General features: G+C 47.6%; 1 protein-coding gene across 1 annotated transcript in view; it reads right to left on the minus strand.

Annotated features, from left to right (window-relative positions):
* The window catches only part of LOC125449251 (glycogen phosphorylase, muscle form), a 79,499-nt gene that overhangs the window by 9,116 nt on the left and 51,232 nt on the right, over positions 1-19,151 (minus strand). Inside the window, exons 7-16 of the mRNA XM_059641450.1 lie at positions 16,477-16,559; positions 14,368-14,511; positions 12,771-12,863; positions 10,884-11,030; positions 9,503-9,666; positions 7,970-8,084; positions 7,143-7,244; positions 5,772-5,919; positions 4,219-4,277; positions 1,981-2,122 (exon numbers count right to left, since the gene is read on the minus strand). Coding sequence (XP_059497433.1) covers positions 1,981-2,122; positions 4,219-4,277; positions 5,772-5,919; positions 7,143-7,244; positions 7,970-8,084; positions 9,503-9,666; positions 10,884-11,030; positions 12,771-12,863; positions 14,368-14,511; positions 16,477-16,559 — 1,197 coding nt within the window. The remainder of the gene's footprint in view (positions 1-1,980; positions 2,123-4,218; positions 4,278-5,771; positions 5,920-7,142; positions 7,245-7,969; positions 8,085-9,502; positions 9,667-10,883; positions 11,031-12,770; positions 12,864-14,367; positions 14,512-16,476; positions 16,560-19,151) is intronic.

The following is a 19,151-nucleotide window of genomic DNA, read 5'->3' on the forward strand; positions in this document are numbered from 1 at the left end:
AGAGAGTGGGACCATAAGAAAGAGGCAGACAGACAATGGTTCTGTACGGCTAAGTGAGGGCAGCACTTTACATTCTCACACTGTGCATAGAACATCAGGCTAACAAGCAACTGGAGTACACTCAGTCGCATGCTCGCATGCTCTTGTTGCACGTGGGCTTTACACTCTCAGATTCACACTCACTCCACTCTCACATGCTCTCTCTCTCTGACACATACTTGCACCCACTCTCTAATCTGCCCCCTCACGGGCATGTGTGCTTGAGAGACATATATAAAAAAACAGAGAGAGATACAGGAGGTATACGTGTGGACACAATCCTGCAGAAAGGGTGGCACAGTGGCTCAGTGGTTAGCAATGCCGCCTCACAGCACCAGGAACCCAGGTTCAATTCCACCCTCGGGCGACTGTCTGTGTGGAGTTTGCACATTCTCCCAGTGTCTGCGTGGGTTTCCTCCGGGTGCTCCGGTTTCTTCCCACAGTCCAAAGATGCGCAGGTTAGGGTGGATTGGCCGTGCTAAACTGTCCCATAGTGCCCAGTGATGTGTAGGTTAGGGTGGGTTGGCCGTGCTAAATTGTCCCATAGTGCCCAGGGATGTGCAGGTTAGGGTGGATTGGCCGTGCTAAATTGTTCCATAGTGCCTAGGGATGTGCAGGTTAGGGTGGGTTGGCCGTGCTAAATTGTCCCATAGTGTCCAGGGATGTGCAGGTTAGGGTGGGTTGGCCGTGCTAAATTGTCCCATAGTGTCCAGGGATGTGCAGGTTAGGGTGGGTTGGCCGTGCTAAATTGTCCCATAGTGTCCAGGGATGTGCGGGTTAGGGTGGATTGGCCGTGCTAAATTGTCCCATAGTGTCCAGGGATGTGCAGGTTAGTGTGGATTGGCCGTGCTAAATTGTCCCATAGTGCCCAGGGATATGCAGGTTAGGGTGGGTTGGCCGTGCTAAATTGTCCCATAGTGCCCAGGGATGTGCGGGTTAGGGTGGACTGGCCGTGCTAAATTGTCCCCATAGTGCCCAGGGATGTGCGGGTCAGGGTGGGTTGGCCGTGCTAAATTGTCCCATAGTATCCAGGGATGTGCAGGTTAGGGTGGATTGGCCGTGCTAAATTGTCCCATAGTGCCCAGGGATGTGTAGATTTTGGGAGGGGGGGGGGAAGGTTATAGGTGGGATGCTCTGACACTTGGTGTGGACTTGTTGGGCTGAAGGGCCTATTTCCAGACTGTAGGGATTCTACTCTACTCCAAGCTCTATAATCGTTCCTGAACTGTGAGCATTGCTGGCTAAGCCAATGTTTGTTGCCCATCCCCGAGAGGGATCAAGCTTCCTTCTTGAACAGTGACAGGTTTCGGGTGTGGGGACACGCCACAGTGCTGTTAGAGAGGGAGTATCAGGATTCTGACTTGGTGTTACTGGAGGAACACTAACATGATGGCAATTTGAGTAGTCAAGAGACACTGACCAATCCTCCAGACAGATGGGAGCTCAAATCCCAGTAAAAAGGAGCCAGGGAATTTAAACACACACACACACACACACACACACACACACACACACACACACACACACACACACACACACACACACACACACACACACCACATAGATGGCAGAGCGTGGAATAGCACACCTAGTTCACAATGTCCTTCAGGAGAGGAATCTTTTACCCAGCTTGGCGCATGTGCAACATGGTTGACCTCAAACAGCCCATATAAAGGGCAGGCCAAAGGATGGGCAGGAAAGGCAAAGTGATACAAAAAGAAAAGATGCACAAGCTCCATTTTAGCTGGCAAATCAACCACAGTGGCCATCGCATGACAGCTGAACTGCTACACCAATCTTGTTGCACAGCAGGGGCCACATGCTTTTGGCAGAGATGTTGAATGCAAGCCCTCTCTGTTGGGATTTGGAAGCTTCCAAAGCCATGGGAATGCACATCTACCCTGACAGAGGCTAGACAGAGACCGAGAGATGATAACAAACCTTTCTCAGCAAGCGACACCCGATAGTTTTCCAGGTAGATAACTTTCAGTCGATCACCCACTATCGGATCATTGTTTACGATATCGCTGATGGCCGTGATGAGCCTGATGATGAGTTTGGCCATGTGGTAACCTGGGGCTGCCTGTGAGGGACAGAAGAGACAAACGACTGTGAGGCAGGGACAGAGACAACGATCAACGGGGAAGATATAGGAGAGAAAGGGACCAAGAGATTGAAGAGCAGCCAATAAGATCAGAACAAGGTGATAAGTGGCACCGAGAGCCTCCTTTACTACGCCAATAAGACGGACACCATTTTGTGTCATATAGAGTAAGAGGGCCCTCCAAACCATCCCCCTCAAACTCTCCAAGCGACATTACAGGGTTAGATACAGAGTAAAGCTCCCTCCACACTGTCCCCATCAAACACTTTAGGGCAAGAATAGCTCAGGGTTAGACACAGAGTAAAGCCTCCTCTACACTGTCCTGAGCAAAGCCTCCCAGGACAGGGGCAACATGCTTTATATACAGAGTAAAGCGCTCTCTACTCTCGTTAACTGCAAGTAAAGCTGACTCTGCCAAACACTCCCATGACTGGGACAGTACAGGGTTAGATTATAAAGTAACGAAGGCTCTTCACACTGCAGCACGGCATTAATCAACTCCTCTGCAGCTGAGACACATTTCAGGTCCATTGAATTGTTTAATGATTTGTCAAAGTTTGTCCATGGGACATGGGCAGCATTTATTGCCCATCCTTAACTGACCAGATGTCAGTTAAGAGTCAACTGCATTGCTGCAGGTTTGGACTCACATGTGCCTCAGACAGGGTAAGGGTGACAGATTTCCTTCCCTGGTGGGTATTCAGTGAAACAGATGGATTTTTATGACAACTGGCGATGGTCATGAGAGAGACAACTGATGGGTGGTTTAAACTGAAGGTACCCAGACAGAGGATGGGGTTGAGAAGGAGAATCCTTCTGTGGAAGAATGTTGCAGGTTGCAGGGAGACTTGGATAAACTGCAGAATTGGGCTGAAAGGGTGGCAAATGGAGTTCAATGCAGATAAATGTGAGGTGATTCACTTTGGGACAAATAATAGGAAGGCAGAATACTGGGTCAATGGAAAGATTCTTGGTAGTGTGGATGTGCAGAGGGATCTTGGTGTCCATGTCCCTGAAAGTTGCCACCCAGGTTGATAGTGCTGTTAAAAAGGCTTACGGTGTGTTAAGTTTTATTTGTAGAGGGATTGAGTTTCGGACCCGTGCTGTCATGCTGCAACTGTACAAAACGCTAGTGTGGCCTCACTTGGAATATTGCGTGCAGTTCTGGTCACCCCATTACAGGAAGGATGTGGAAGCATTGGAAAAGCTGCAAAGGAGATTTACCAGGATGTTGGACAACAAAATGAGAGGCTGGATGAACACAGCAGGCCAAGCAGCATCTCAGGAGCACAAAAGCTGACGTTTCGGGCCTAGACCCTTCATCAGAGAGGGGGATGGGGTGAGGGTTCTGGAATAAATAGGGAGAGAGGGGGAGGCGGACTGAAGATGGAGAGAAAAGAAGATAGGTGAAGAGAGTATAGGTAGGGAGGGGATAGGTCAGTCCAGGGATGTTGCCTTATGAAGAAAGGCTGAGGGACTTGGGTCTGTTCTCATTGGAGAGAAGGAGGCTAAGAGGGGATTTAATAGAGACATACAAGATGATCAGAGGATTAGATAGGGCAGACAGTGAGAGTCTTTTTCCGAGGATGATGAGGTCAGCTTGTACGAGGGGGCATAGCTACCAACTGAGGGGTGATAGATTTAAGACAGATGTCAGAGGCAGGTTCTTTACTCGGAGAGTGGTAAGGGCGTGGAACGCCCTGCCTGCCAATGTAGTTAACTCAGCCACATTAGGGGCATTTAAACAGTCCTTGGATAAGCATATGGATGATGATGGGATAGTGTAGGGGGATGGGCTCAGATTAGTTCACAGGTCGGCGCAACATTGAGGGCCGAAGGGCCTGTTCTGCTCTGTATTGTTCTATGTTCTATGTTCTATGTTCTATGTTACACAGCTACCAATAGGCAGCCTTTTTAATACTAGATTTTTGCTGAATTCAAATTTCACCATCTGGACTTGAACAATTTCCTCAGAACATTCACCTGGAGCTCTGGGCATTTAGGCAGTGACATAAGGGCCTCCCATTAAGCAGAAAGCGAAGGAAGAAGGGGGCGTACTGTTGAAATATCCATACCTTCCCTCCAATCATGATGGTGCGAGGAGTGTACTGCTTATTCGGCTCCTTCTTGATGCCTGTAACAATACAAAAGTTTCAGCACTGGTGACAAGTCGCCACTGCTCTCAAACACTCCTTCAAGGCCGAGCGGCCATTAACACGTATGCCTTTCAATCCCGTACACCGTGCCTGCTGCTCACCACCTCAGCTCACCAATGCTGGGCGACTGCTTTGCGGAGACCACCTCCGCTCGGTGCAAAATTCCTGACCCTTCAATCCTCAGTCCCATTCCCACTCTGAGCTCCCTGTCCTCAGCCTGCATCGAAATTTGACGGAAACGTGAGGAGGAGCAGCTCACCTCTCCATGAGGCACCTTGTACGCTTATAGGGTCCACGGAGACTTTCAATAACTTCAGTTCACCCTCCAGGCAGAGGGAAGTGGGGTAGAATGGTGTTGGTAACATATCGGCTGTTGCTATTCATACCTCTTCTGCACAGCTTTGGTTTCTTTCCTTCTATCCTGTCAATAACTTCTTTTTCCTGACACCAATCATCACTTGGTCTCTCCCCCCACAATCCAAACCTCAGCAAGCTTTCCATTTTGTCTACAACTCCTCTTCGCTCTTCACCCGCTCAAAGTCTGCTGCGCTGTAAACACTTTCCAGATCTGACAGGATGCCACTGACCTGAAGGTTTACCTGTTCCTCGCGCCACAGACGCTGCCAGACCCTTCTGTTGATTCCAGCTCATCATGCTCATCTCACATCAGAAAGCATCTACAGTATTGTATTTTCAGTGAGGGTCCATCTCAGTGAACCACACTGACAGATCTGTAACATCAGCCCTACAAGGAGCTTTGTACGGGACGGGGTTCAATCATTAGGAGGGGATAACTTTTTCACAGTTATGACACCCTCCCCCCACTCAAAACCCAAATAGATTCCGCCAGACTAGATCATACTGCTAACTGAACTCAGAACAGCAAGGCTGCTGGGACTGAGAGGAAACTGGGATGGAGCTGTGGAGGGGGTGGGGCGGGTTAGTGACAGTGGGATGGAAATAACAGGAATGCAACTCACAACGTAATGGTCTGGTGGTATTATCAGTGGACTGTTAATTGAAAGATTCAGTAACGTTCTGGGTATCCAAGTTCAAATCGTACCACAGCAAATTGAATTTGAATTTGGTAAAAAGATCCGAGTTAAGAGTCCAATGACGACCATGAATCCATTGTTGATTGTCGGGAAAACCCATCTGATTCACTGATGCCTGTTAGGGAAGGAACCTGCCATCATTACCTGGTCTGGGCTACATGTGGCACTAAACCCACAGTCCTCTGGGCAATTAGAGATGGACAGTAAATACTGGCCTAGCCATTGATGCCTACATCCCAGTGAATGAATTAAACCTGCTTTCTCTGAAAGCTCAAGTAACCCACAAGCTCAGAAACCCCCAGGAAGGTGCAGAAACCCACACTACAAGCTTCCCTATTCAGAGGCAGGGCTCTCTTAGCCTCCCTGGGGACCCAGGCCACAAACCTCGCCCTCCCTTATATTGCAGTCAGGACTCACGGTTGTAGAAGGTGATGATGTGGAGGCAGTTCAGCAGCTGCCTTTTGTACTCGTGGATGCGCTTGACCTGCACATCAAACATGGAGTTGGGGTTGATCTTCACCTTGTATTGCTTCTCCAGGTACACAGAGAATTTCAGCTTATTCTCCTGCAACACAGCAGAGACAATAGATTGTGCTGGCTGTTCACTCACTCCTTCCTCCCTCTTCATCTCACCCCATCACTCTCCCCCTTCTGTTTCTTTCTCCCTCATGTGTTTATCGAGCGTCTCCCCAGCCCACCTTAAGTACATAGATTCGATTCATCTCCATCACTGTCTGGGGGAGCAGTTCCCACATTCTCTCCATTCTCTGGGTGAAGGTGCTGGTTCTGGGTTTCCTGGCTCTTCATTAGAGACTGTCTCAAATCCATGGCCCCAGGTTCAGCGGCATTACAGTATTTGAATCCGTGTCACAGGTTTTATAGCAATCAAAACATTTCTAAACAAAAAGAGTATGGATGCCTGGCGACAAGGTTTAGTCCTACAGAAAGTTCAGTTCAGAATCATTCTGATTCTATGGTACAAGTCAACGCGCTGCAGTTGGCGGCAGCCGTGGAGGGGGGGGGGCAGAGTGGAGGGCAGTGCCATACTGTTTGAAGTGCCATCTTCTAACCTAAGGTTCCTTTTGCCCTGTCAAGTAGATATAATAGCCACACAGACGCTAATGGTGGAACAGCAGGGGCAATTATTCCCAGCCTCTTAAGTCAATATTGATCTTCCCGTTAGTCTTAGGTGGGGAGCACCTAGTCGGTGACACTTGCAGGATCTCACTGTGCACAAACTGACTGCCACCTTTCCTACTGTACACCAGTCACTGCACTTCAATAAAATGTTTTGTTGGCTGTGCAGCACTGGGTCACGATAGACAACGTGGATAAACACACAGGCCTTTCCTCAGGTCTGTATATCGCCCAGCTGCTGCTTTTACCTGACCCTGTTGGGAGACCTGGTGTTGCTGCTTTATGCAAAGCTGTTTCTCACAAACCTCCCTCATCCAGTGAGCACCATCCGTTACTGCTCCAGGACGTCCTCCTAGCAACTCCACTGAGATAAACCCTTCTTGCTGTCACTATCCATCAACTGTCCCTTTTCCTGGCACTGTTCCCGGACGGCACTTTATTTCCCAAGAGCCAGCTTTGCTCTTGCAGGTTCAAAAACTTCCCTCTTTGGCTTATGATCTGTATTTGGAATTTCAGGCTCACAGCTCCACGTTCACATCCCACAATCCTCGACTGGCATGAAGCCAGGGTTTTAATGAATCAATGAAATTCAGCAGTTTGAGCCTATTGGTTTCCCCTTGGTATACTAAAGGGAGGGGAAGAGTTAATTACCTGTTTCACTTTAGCCACAGCTCGAATAAACCCTTCATCATTGACGAATGACAGCAACTTCTTCAATTGATCCAGGTCAAAGATATAATCTTCACCAATTTTCTGACAGACGAGGAGGAGAAAGGAAGAGTAAGTTCAGGAGGAGGAAAGTGGGGAGCAGGTTGGGCGGGGGCAGGGGGTTGTTGGTGGAGAGAGAAACTGCAAAACCCAGCTTATAGTTAGCCTGTTTTAGGACATATTGCTTTGTGACATCAAATTGGGAGTACATGAATAGTTGGGACTATTCCATTTCTAAGGGCGGCACACTGGCTCAGTGGTTAGCACGGCAGCCTCACAGCAGCAGGGCCCAGGTTCAATTCCACCCTCGAGTCGCTGTCTCTGTGGAGTTTGTACATTCTCCCCACGTCAGCGTGGGTTTCCTCTGGGGGCTCCGGTTTCCTCCCACAGTCCAAAGATGAGCAGGCTAGGTGGAGTAATCATAGGAAACGCAGGGTTACAGGGATAGGTTGGGGGTTGGGTCTGGGTGGGACGCTCTTCGGAGGGTTGGTATGGACTTGATGGGCCAAATGGCCTCTTCCCACCCTGTTGGGATTCTACGATGCCAAGAGTCTGGACTCTCCACGTATTAATACAAACAGAGTGTTGGACGGTAATAGTAAATCCTAGATGCTTGCTAAGGAGCCACAGCATCAGGACCACCATTGGACTGACACACTGAGTGAGATTACACCATTACCCAAGAGGCACCTATTATGTTCTCACCAGAAATCCCCGGCTGCCTGCAGCACTTGCTCCCATTTCAGAAAGTGACCTGCACAAGTTGTTACCTCGGCAATGACATCAGCCAGGCCAGGATTACACAGCACCAGCCAGCGACGTGGGGTTATCCCGTTTGTCTTGTTCTGAAACTTCTCAGGCTCGATCTCATAAAAATCTTTGAAGCTGCAAGGAAGAATAAGTAAAGATTTTAGAAGGCAGAGGCCGACACAGTCATAACGGCATCCGGCGATGAGTCGGTGGTAGGGAGGGGCTCTCAGTCAGCATTATCCACTCAAAGCTTTTACCAACGAGATCAAGTAAGACTCAGGACCACCAACCCTCCGCAACAGCAACTGGACCACCTACAAAATGCTTTGCAGCAATTCACCAAGGCTCCTTAAAACGTTCCCAAACCCATGACCTCTCCGATCTAGAACGACATGAGACAGGGTTGTAGACAGAGAAGTGCAGGTGAAATTAAAGCTCCAGTCCCTTTTCAAAACAGCTACATAGCCTCCCCATGTCGCACTCGAATGTCTTCCTGAATGGCCCTAGATGTAGCACCCTGGTGCAGTTGAGGAAGGGTTTGGGACTACACCAAGGCAACAGAGGCCCAAAACCCTTTTCTAAGCCCAGGGGTGAATTTCTGTCCCAAGACCGGCCTCTTTTCACTAAATAGCACAGCAAAAGACCATTCAGCCTAACAACTCTATGCTAGCTCTTTTGAAGAGCAATTGAGTTAGTCACAGCAAGCTGTCCAACATAGTCCCAATATCTCTAATCTTCAACCACTTCAAGTACTTATGCAACTCTCCTTTGAGGATTACTGTATCTATTGCCCTGTCGAAAGCACATCCTGCATCTTTCAGTTAAAAAAATTCACCTTCATTATGCTGCTTCTGCTTCCTTTGCCAATTGGTCAAGACTCATCTCCTCTGAGTATGCTGTCAGCAAAACTGTTTCTCCAAACTTACACTGTCAAAACCTTTCATGATTTCAAAAACCTTGACCGAATCTCCAAGTTTCTCAACAGGGGAACCAGTACAACATCGGGTTGGATACAGAGTAAAGCCCTCTCTACACTGTCCTCCAAAAAACACTCCTAAAAGGGCTCGGCACAGGGTGAGATATGGGGTAAACCTCCATCCACATCCCCCCCCCCCCGCCCCCAAACACTGCCTCCATCAAAAAGGTACCCAGGACAGGTACATTAAAATAGTCCTGGCACTGATGGGCTTTGGGCTGCCAGTGGTCATGACAGTGCTATGTCAATGCACATTCTGTCTCCTCCCTAACTCCAGGTCTACCTTCCCAGTGTGTTTACATGACTTTGATCTCAGTTGAGTTGCAGCATGACAGAACCTCACTCAAAGCTGCTAAGGGTGAGGTGTTAGAAGCCCAAGTGGGTGGCGAACAGGAATTTGGAAGTCCCATCCACAAACAGCAACCATTGCTCAGTCATTTGTTAATTTTACATCAGAGATCAACAGATACAGGACAATGGCAGGTAATACGGAGATCACACAGAAGGTCCAAGGGCCTAACCCTCTCAGTGATGTGGCTGCCCGAGACACCCTGCTGCTGTTGCTTGGACAACTTACATGGTCTTTTTCAGGATCTCAGAGTGGATGCGGGCAACTCCATTCACAGCATGAGACCCAACAATGCACAGGTGAGCCATGTTGATCCTCTTGATAGCTCCTTCCTCGATCAGCGACATGCGGCGCAGTCGGTCGTTGTCTCCTGGGTATATCCGAGCAACGTTCTATAGAGGCACAGAGTCATAAAGCACAAATACATCCTTTCGTGCAACTTGCCCATGCCAATCAAGGTTCACAAACTAAACCAATCCCACTTGCCCATGTTTTGTTGAGATCCCTCTAAACCTTTCCTGCTCATGTACCTATCCAAATGTCTGTAGAAGGGGAAACAATAGTAGTGGTGGCGACGGGGATGGGGGGCCTGAAACCACAACCATAGCCCCGGTAAACCCAGGCTGGCAGGCAAATCAACCCATCCCCCACAAGGACCCACGGGTGTACCGCTCCCTCTCGGCTGAGAATCAACTGGGTGCAGATCAGACATTTTGAAACAGCTTTGAGGGGCTGAGTGGCCTAATGAGAAGTATGTCGATACCACTCCACATGCACTCTAATGGCACAGATTACAGCAGCCCAACAAACACAGGGTGAGGCCTCCTGGGCACTCATACTTGCTGTAAACCGTGTGAACATACAAATCAGGAGCAGGACGCAGCAACTTGGTCTGCCTTTCAGTAAGGTTTCGGCAGATCTGATTACTCCACATTCCTGTTGGCTCACAACCATCTCTGCTCCCTTGGAATAATTTTAAGGCAAGGCAGATACAAATGTTCAACCCCTGCCTCCCTTTGACAGGGAGGTCTTTGAAGTCTCCTGACTGTCAGAGAAGGAATTCTCATCTTGATCTTAAACAGGTGACCATTTATTTGTAAGCTGTTCCCCTTCAATCAAGATCTCTCAAAAAGAGGAAACAATCTCCTCATCCACCCAGTCAAGTTCCGTCAGAATCTTAGACCTTTCAATCAGTTCACCTTTTGCTCTAAACTCCAGTGGATATAAACTCAGCCTGTCCAACCTTTCCTGATATTGCTAAGTATTAGTCGAGTAAACCTTTGCTTCACTATTTGGAACACATCTGGATCCTTCCTTAAATAAAGATACAATGCTGTACACAGTAGCCCAGATAAGGTCTGACCAGTGTCCTGTATAACTGAAGCATAATCTCGCTACGTCTGTTTTCAATTCTCCCCCATGATTAATGGTAAGGTTCTACTAGCTTTCCTACTTACTTGCTGTATCTGCAACTTCGACAATTCACTCATTTGGACAACGTCTGCATTTCAGAGCTCTCTCAACATTGCGATAACATTTATTCTTTCTGGGACACTGCACGAGTTGACATTTTTCCCCACTTTGCCCAAGTAAGAAGGGTCAGACTTACCTCCAAGTGCCTCCTGTTGATCTCGTAGATAATAGTGAGATGCCGCGGCAGCAGTGACTCAAAGAGATGGACAGGCCAGCGCTCCAGGGCTTCGGGCAGCACCGTGTGGTTGGTATAGGCACAGGTACGGGTCGTGACATCCCAGGCCTAAAGCAGCGAGAGCCGGCACAAGGGAGACAGGGGCCATGAGGGAAGACAGACAGATGTGGCAGGAGAGTACGAGAGAATGAATGAGATACCAAACATGAAGCAAGAACCAGAGCATTTAAGAGAAAGTGCAAACATTAGGAGAGTGAGCGGGGGAATGAGGGGAAAGAACACAACAGATCAAAACAAGACAGAAAATGCAGAGTGTAAGGACAGAGAGAAAAAGAGAATAAATCCCAATATCAATCGATCAATCATGAATTTTGCTAGCAGGGACTATGCACAATGTGGTGGTGAATACATTGTGTGTGCCTTACATTTATGACCCCTAGTCTTGCTCTCAGTCTATGGGGAGGATAGGGTGATGATACCACTAAATACCTGGTGAATACAATTTTCTGATCAAGGCTATGGGATCATTGAGATTATCCCAATCGGACGGGATAATGAAGGTTGCACAAGAGTCGGTGTGACTGTCTATGCTATCCTCGGCTCCTGAGGTACTAATCATGGTACAAAGTTTTACAATGTGGGATTAAGATAGGCACTGCAGCCCAGGACATGCAGCACACAGCTGCTATCTCAGGTTGTGGAGGAGGCAGGTTCTACGTAGGCATTCAACAGGAAAAGAGACAGTTATCTGAAATGGAACTACTGTCAAAAATGGAACAATGTTCAGGGTTATGGGGACAAGCTAGGGGAAGAGCGCTGGGTGAGATGCTCATTCGGCAAAATGGCATCAACACAATGGGCAGAGTGGCCTCCTTCTGCACTGCAATAATTCTGAGATTCACCTCTTCATCTCCGAAGACCTTATTCTAGATTCTTCAGCTTTTAATACCCTCAACTCTTCCTGACTGTTCAGCAAAGGGGTGATTTATTAACCTACTGTACTCTTTAAGATTATCATTGCAGGGTTGAAAACGTGATAATTACAAACCAGTTGGAGTTATTTTTGTTAAAAAAATTAATCTCAGTGAGGGCTTGCCTGGTTGATACTGCTCTCAGAGGGGAGTGAGTCTGGAATTCTTTACTAGAGTGATGCTGAGGGTGGGTCATTGAGTATATTCACGATTGAAATAGACAGATGTTTAATCAGCAAGGGAATCAAGAGTTATGGGGAAAAGGCAGGAAAGTGGGCATAAAGCCCAAGCAGATACAGGCTGAATTGCCCACTTCGAGTCAGAGAGTTGTACAGCATGGAAACAGGCCCTTTGGCCTAACTCATCCAAGCCAACCAAATATTCTAAATTAATCTAGTCCCATTTGCCAGCATTTGGCCCTAATCCCTCTAAACCCTTCCTATTCATACACCTATCTGGATGCCTTTTAAATGTTGTAATTGTATCAACTCCCATACATACAGTACCCTCTGAGTGGAAAAACGTTGCCCCTTAGGCCCCTTTTAAATGTTACCACTCATCTTAAACCTATGGCCAATGGTTTTAGACTCCCTTACCCTGGGGGAAAGACCTTGACTATCCACGCCTCTGAGAGACACTTTGAGTGAGAATGCCTGTCTACAGGCTTCCACCTTCAGCTTCACTACCACAAAAGAAAAAGATTACTCTTTCATTCACCTACTGCTGCTGGGATCCTCCCATGCACGTAACAGATACCTGTGATTGCCCAGGGACACAATTCAGTGAATGTGGAATGTTTTAAAGGACTCGCAAGGCAAGAGATCCCACACTGCTACCCTTCCCCAATGCTCTTGAGGCTGCTAACTGGGGTCTGTACCTTCTCCCAGCTCAAGTGCTCAATATCCACCAGTAGCCTCATGAGTTCTGGGATTGCGAGGGCAGGATGGGTGTCGTTCAGCTGAATGGCAACCTGGAAAACAAAAGACAGAAATAATAAGTGTATGTTGACAATGAAATCAGAAGGAGAGTGCTCCAATGCAGGGAGCTTTAGCACTGTCACCCAAGGTAACACGCCCAGTGCCAGCCCTAAGGGGAGATGTTTACAGAGGCACCAACTTTCAGATGCAATGTTTAAACAGAGGCTCAGTGTGTCCTCACAGGTGGGTGCAAAAGATCCCAGTGCTTTGCAGGGGAGAGAGGCTCACACCTCACTGATGTTAGCCGTCAAGTTTCCACATCGCAATAACGTAGACTCCATAAAGGTGCTAGTCGGCATGAAAAGAAGCACAGAAATGCAAAACATTACCAGCTCCGTCAATTTACATTCCACACTGGAGCCATCAGCCCTGACACTAAGGTGGGGAGTGTGGGAGGGATGGGAATGAGGTGTGAGAGAAACAGGTGGAGGCCAATCCATCGCCCAATCCACCACCAATGTCTGGAGGGGTTAATGACCAATGACCCATGGGTGGGGGGAGGAGTGGGGAATAGTTGGGGAAAGACAGGGGCAGGAATGGCTCTGATCAGCTGTTACACCTTGCTCAGCACAGCCCACTCAACTTCCAAAGCACTCTACCAAACAGAAAAAAGAGAGGTCCAAACAGTGATAGAGGTCAAACTATGGAACAGGATTCCTAGGGCAATGGTGGAAGTGAAAAACTCGAGTTGAAAGCTCAAGTCAGTAACAGAGACCAGCAATGATTGTTGCAAAAGGCCCATCTGGATCACTAATGCGCTTTAGTGAAGGAAATCCCCTCTCCTTACCGGGTCTGGCCTACTTTAGACTCTTAAAGCAATGGGGTAGACTCTTAAGCGTGCTCAGAAATGGTTCAGCGAGTCTCAGTGCAAAGCACAACTGGGATTGGCAACAACTGCTGGATTTGCTGGAGAACAAAAACAGCAGCTGAGCACGGGGTTTTGTCCAAAGGTCCAGGGTTATTTGATGATAGTGGCTGGTAGAAAAGACAAAAGAGCGTTGCCCAGCAGGAATTTGATGCTCACCAAACAGGTACCGATAAAGTTACCACAGGATTAACTTATCAACAGGACAGTCTCTAACAATCTCCCTGAGGCACATTGGGATTGAAACTAAACAGCTCTGTCCAAGCGTACTTTCGCCCAGCTCCAACATTTCAGCACACTTTTCAATTTACCGAGTGACAGCACACAAGACAGCGTGCGAGGCTGGACCCAGATGTGACTGCGGTGGCCAGCCCTGCTCCACACACACTCTGTTTCTTCTACTATTTCCCCAATTCCTCCCCTGCCATTTGGCTGAATCCTCCATCACATCATCATCACCAAAATCTCGTACTTGTACACACTCCTGTTCTAATACTATTGCAGGGTCAATTGAGAGCTAGCTTCACTCACTCTTGGGATGGCAGGAAATGTTAGGGTTGGAGGGAGATGTCCCCTATATGGCCTGAACAGCTGGGATTCCTGTTCACCCACCCTTCCTGCCAAATCATTACCTTGTCGGGGAATGCCTCAAAGGTGGTCCGGACAGCATCACGACTGCCAAACTTGGAGGATTTGAAGCGGCGGATGACATCCTGCAGAGTAGCAGCGACCACAAAGTACTCCTGCTTCAGCCGCAGTTCTTTCCCCTCAAAGAACTGTGGAGAGATGGAGCAAGAGACAAGGAGAGAGTGAGTTATGCTTCCAACAACAAAGTTTGGGATCCCGTATGTCTGGGAAGGCTCCAAAAAAAAATTACGAGAACGTGTCCAGAAACATGATAGATTGAAGCAGCTAGAGCTATTACACTTGGAGAAGGTCGAAGGGAAATCTGATTGAGGTGGCTCAAAATCTCGATGCAATTGGGAGGAGTACGTGGAGAGAAACTGTCCTCACTGGGTCCAAGGACATCATTGCAGGACATCATTGAAGGTCAAACGACAAATGATGCAAGGACAACATGAGAAAAGGTTCCTTTGAAGCATAGGTAGTTAGGGTCTGGAATGCACTGCCTGAGAATACAGCAGAGGCAGGTTCGATCCTGACGTCCAAAACAAAATTCTAGTTATTTTCTGAAGAGAAACCAGATTTGGAGGGAAAGGCATAGGAGTGGTACTACCTTGATTGCTCTTGTGAAAAGCTAGCACCGACAACTGGGCTGAACGGCCTTGAGTGCTGGAAGCATGAAGCAGTGGGGATGTGTGCACAAATCAGGATGGTGAAATGAGATGGCGAAGGTATAGGGTGGCAGCAGGGTAGAGGAAGATGGTGTGAGAGCGACAAATAGAAATCAGCTGCATGGGAAGCAAGTGCGACTGAATCAAAGAGTATGCATGAGTGACCGCTTATCAGGGATGGAATTAGCACAAAAGGAAGCAAGAGAAGGGTCAACGAATGAAAGAGGAATGACACACACAGTGGTAAAGACACAGCAAGAGGTTCATGCAGAGATTGGTGAGACAGGTGAAGACATAACTGTATGCAAAAAATGATCTCTTCAAGATAGCGAGAAGCAGTCAGCCAGAGGGGTCTCGAGAATGGCAGCAGTCTCTAGAGTTGGGGATTCCCATTTATATAAAAAGACTACCTGGAAAAGCTGGAAGATATAACTATTTGGCCAATTCCTGGATTTAAAAAATGTACTTAACCAAGTAATTGCTTGGAAATGAAGACATCCGCTATTATTACTGAAAATCAAGTGGGTGGGTGGGGGTGGGAGAAAAACAGCTAAGCAAAGCTTTTAAGGAGATGAGAAAGGGGGTTTATTGTCTTCATTACTGACACTGAAGAAAAACCAGGCTTTGAGAGGACTATGGGTCACCATGCTAATGATTGCCTAGCAACTCTCTCTGTCGACTTTGGCTCCTGGGTCTGTAGAACAGATCTGAGAGGGAAGGAAGCACCCCTGGAGCAGAAGCCTCTTTCCTGAAAGCCTATTCCCAGCAGAAACCACTACAAACCTAATGCAGTTTTCACAACAAGCGTTTCTGTCTGCCTGGCAAAAGCTGAAATAGTGGACAGTGACCAATTCTCAGGGACTGAGGGGAAAGTAGTTCTAATTCTGGTCTTAGAGATCAAGTGTTAACCAGTGTCTGCCATTTCATTCACCAACAGGTTTGTTTATAATAAAAATGGATCATTTTGAGTTCATTTAATGAGCCTTTTGGGTTTTTTTAAAATTCTGGCTAACAAACAAATAGTCATTTTGAAAAATGAATCAACAAGTTTATATTATTTCAGGAGCAGTGGGACAAAATTATCAGTGCACTCGGCTTGTCACATTTGTAACACTAGGCAGCTGTTAAAAATAAACAAACCCAGCTTCCTGTTAACCCAGAGGCTTTGCTCAGGCCACCAGATAAGGAGTTGGAGGATATCCTTATCTGTGCTACATGGTACAGACTGTTGACGCTTTCTGACTAAATATGTTGAGGACTGTGAGGCTTAAAGCTGCCTGCAGCACACAGCGAAACTTGAGCTGTGGGAAGAACAGCTTGCTGCCATTAGGCAGCACTGCATTAGGGGCTGGTGACCCACTGCAAGTCATGGCGACGCACTCTGGTTCCTGGAGCCCAGAGTGGCTTGCCATGTACCAGTCACCCTCTGAGCAATCGGGAACTCACGTTGTCATTGGGATAGAGGACGCGGGAGATGTTCTCAGCCAGATTCCTGTCGAGGACTGCCTGGATGTAGCCACCAACATTGACTGAAACGAGAGAGAGAGACAAAAAGACACATACACAAAAGGATGAGTGTGGGGGGCAGCAGCGTCAACATCTTGTATTTATATAACACTGCAATATCATTAACATTCCAAGGTGCATCGCCGGAACACCAAACAATATTTGATGCCAAATCACATGCAGAACTATGAGGACAGGTGTCAAAATGGTTGGTTAAAAGTGGGAGGTTTTAAAAGGAGCTTCTTACAAAAGGGAGAGCAAGAGAGGAAGATGTAGAAAGCAGATGGTCCCTTCCCCAGTTTAGCTCTAGCTGTTGACAATGCTTCCAATGCGTTCAGTTACAGCACCAAAACTGGGCGTACTGCAACTGCCTCTCTGCTATCTGTGGGGCGATTCCAGCTGTCCAGCAAGAAGGGTTACTTTCTACTTTCCTGCATGGGTGTTCCACAGCTTCCAGGCCAGAGCAGACATTCCAACCTCCAGGAAATCCAGGGTTTCGACCCAGTAACTATGAAGGAACTGCAATGTAGTTCCAAGTTAGAATGAGATGTGGACTGGAGGCCAACCTGCAGGCCGTGGTGTTCTCATGCACACTCTGCCCTTGTCCTTCTAGATGGCAGAGGTTGAGGATTTGGAAGGTGCTGTCGAAGGAGCCCTGGCAAATTGATGTCGTATAAGCAGGACGGTACACCTGCTGCCACCGGGCACCAGTGATAGAGGGAGACGACACTGAAGGTGATGAATGGGCTGGCAATTAAATGGGCCACTTTATCTTGGATGGATGAAAGGTTTGAACATTGTTGAAGCCATACTTATTCATTCAATTGGAGGGTACTCTATCACCAATAACGGAACTGGACCATAGCAACAGTTATTTACCAGGTTGGATTTGTCCTGCTTTTTTTGTTTATAGGTACCTCACTATATTGTCATATAGATACCAGTGATGTAGTTGTTGTGGAACAACTTGTCAAGGAGTGCAGCTAGTTCTGAAGCACGTGTCTTCGGTACCATTGCTGGGCCCATAGCTTTTGCAGTATCCAGTGGCTCCAGCTGTTAATTCATATTGTGTGGAGTGAATTAGCTGAGATGTTGGTGTCCTCTGGAGGGCGATGAGATGGATTGTCCACTCAGCACTTCTGGCTGAAGGTGAATGAAGATGAAACTGAATGCTTTAGCCTGGTCTTTTACGCTGAAGTCCTGGGTTTCCCCATTGTGGAGGATGGGGATTTGTGGGCCCTTCATATTCTTAGTTACTTAACTGTCCAACAACATTCAGGGAGGCATTGCTAGACAATTAATCCAGAAACTCAGCTGATGTTCAAGGAACCCAGATTCAAAGCCCACCTTGGCAGATGGTGGAATCTGAAATTCAATAAAGAATCTGGAAATAAATATCTATTGATGAATCCATAGTCGATATCTCCACCAAGTGGGGATATGCTGGGTAGTGTGCTACACATTGTGGTCGACCACAATTCTGCTGCCCACAATGCTCATGGATGCTGTTAGAAATCTATCCCATTCAGCATAATGGGACAGCCACACAACGTGATGGAGGGTATCTCAATGTGAAGATGGGACTTGCAGACAACAAAAGAATTAGGTGGAAAGGCAAGCTGAGAGAGATACAAAGAGGTCTTGATAGGTTAAGTAAGTGGGCAAAATGATGGCAAATGGAGTATAATGTGGGAAAATGTAAAGTCATTAATTTTGGAAGGGAAAACAAAAAAAAAGTATTATTCAAATAGATAGAAACTGCAATACAGAGGGGCTTGTCACAACTTGTGCACCAATCACAAAGAGAGTCACAGAGCAGCAGGTAATTGGGAAGATTAATGGAATATTGTCCCTTATTTCACTTTTATCTGTTGGAGCATAAAAGTAAAGGAGTCTTAGTGCAACTGTACAATGTACTGGTGAGACCATATCTAGTATACTGTGATAACAAGGTGCGGCGCTGGATGAACATGGCAGGCCAAGTGGCATCATAGGAGCAGAAAAGCTGACGTTTTGGACCTAGACCCTTCATCAGAAATGGGGGAGGGGAAGGGGGTTCTGAAATAAATAGGGAGAGAGGGGGAGGCGGATGCAAGATGGATAGTGGAGATGTTAGGTGGAGAGGAGACAGACAAGTTAAAGAGGCGGGGATGGAGCCTGTAGAGGTGAGTGTAAGTGGGGAGGTAGGGAGGAGATAGGTCAGTCCAGGGAGGACAGACAGGTCAAGGGGACGGGATGAGGTTAGTAGGTAGGAAATGGAGGTGGGGCTTGAGGTAGGAGGAGGGGATAGTTGGGAGGAAGAACAGGTTAGGGAGGCGGAGACGAGCTGGGCTGGTTTAGGGATGCAGTTGGGGAAGAGGAGATTTTGAAGCTGGTGAAGTCCACATTGATACCATTGGTCTGCAGGGTTCCCAAGCGGAATATGAGTTGCTGTTCCTGCAACCTTTGGATAGCATCGTTGTGGCACTGCAGGAGGCCCAGGACGGACATGTCGTCTGCGGAATGGGAGGGAGAATTGAAGTTGTTTGGGACTGGGAGGTGCAGTTGTTTAGTGCGAACCGAGCATAGGTGCTCTGCTTGGTTTCCCCAATGTAGAAGAGGCCACAACGGGAATA

The sequence above is a fragment of the Stegostoma tigrinum genome, chromosome 42 (assembly GCF_030684315.1).
Source record: "Stegostoma tigrinum isolate sSteTig4 chromosome 42, sSteTig4.hap1, whole genome shotgun sequence".
NCBI lineage: Eukaryota > Metazoa > Chordata > Chondrichthyes > Orectolobiformes > Stegostomatidae > Stegostoma > Stegostoma tigrinum.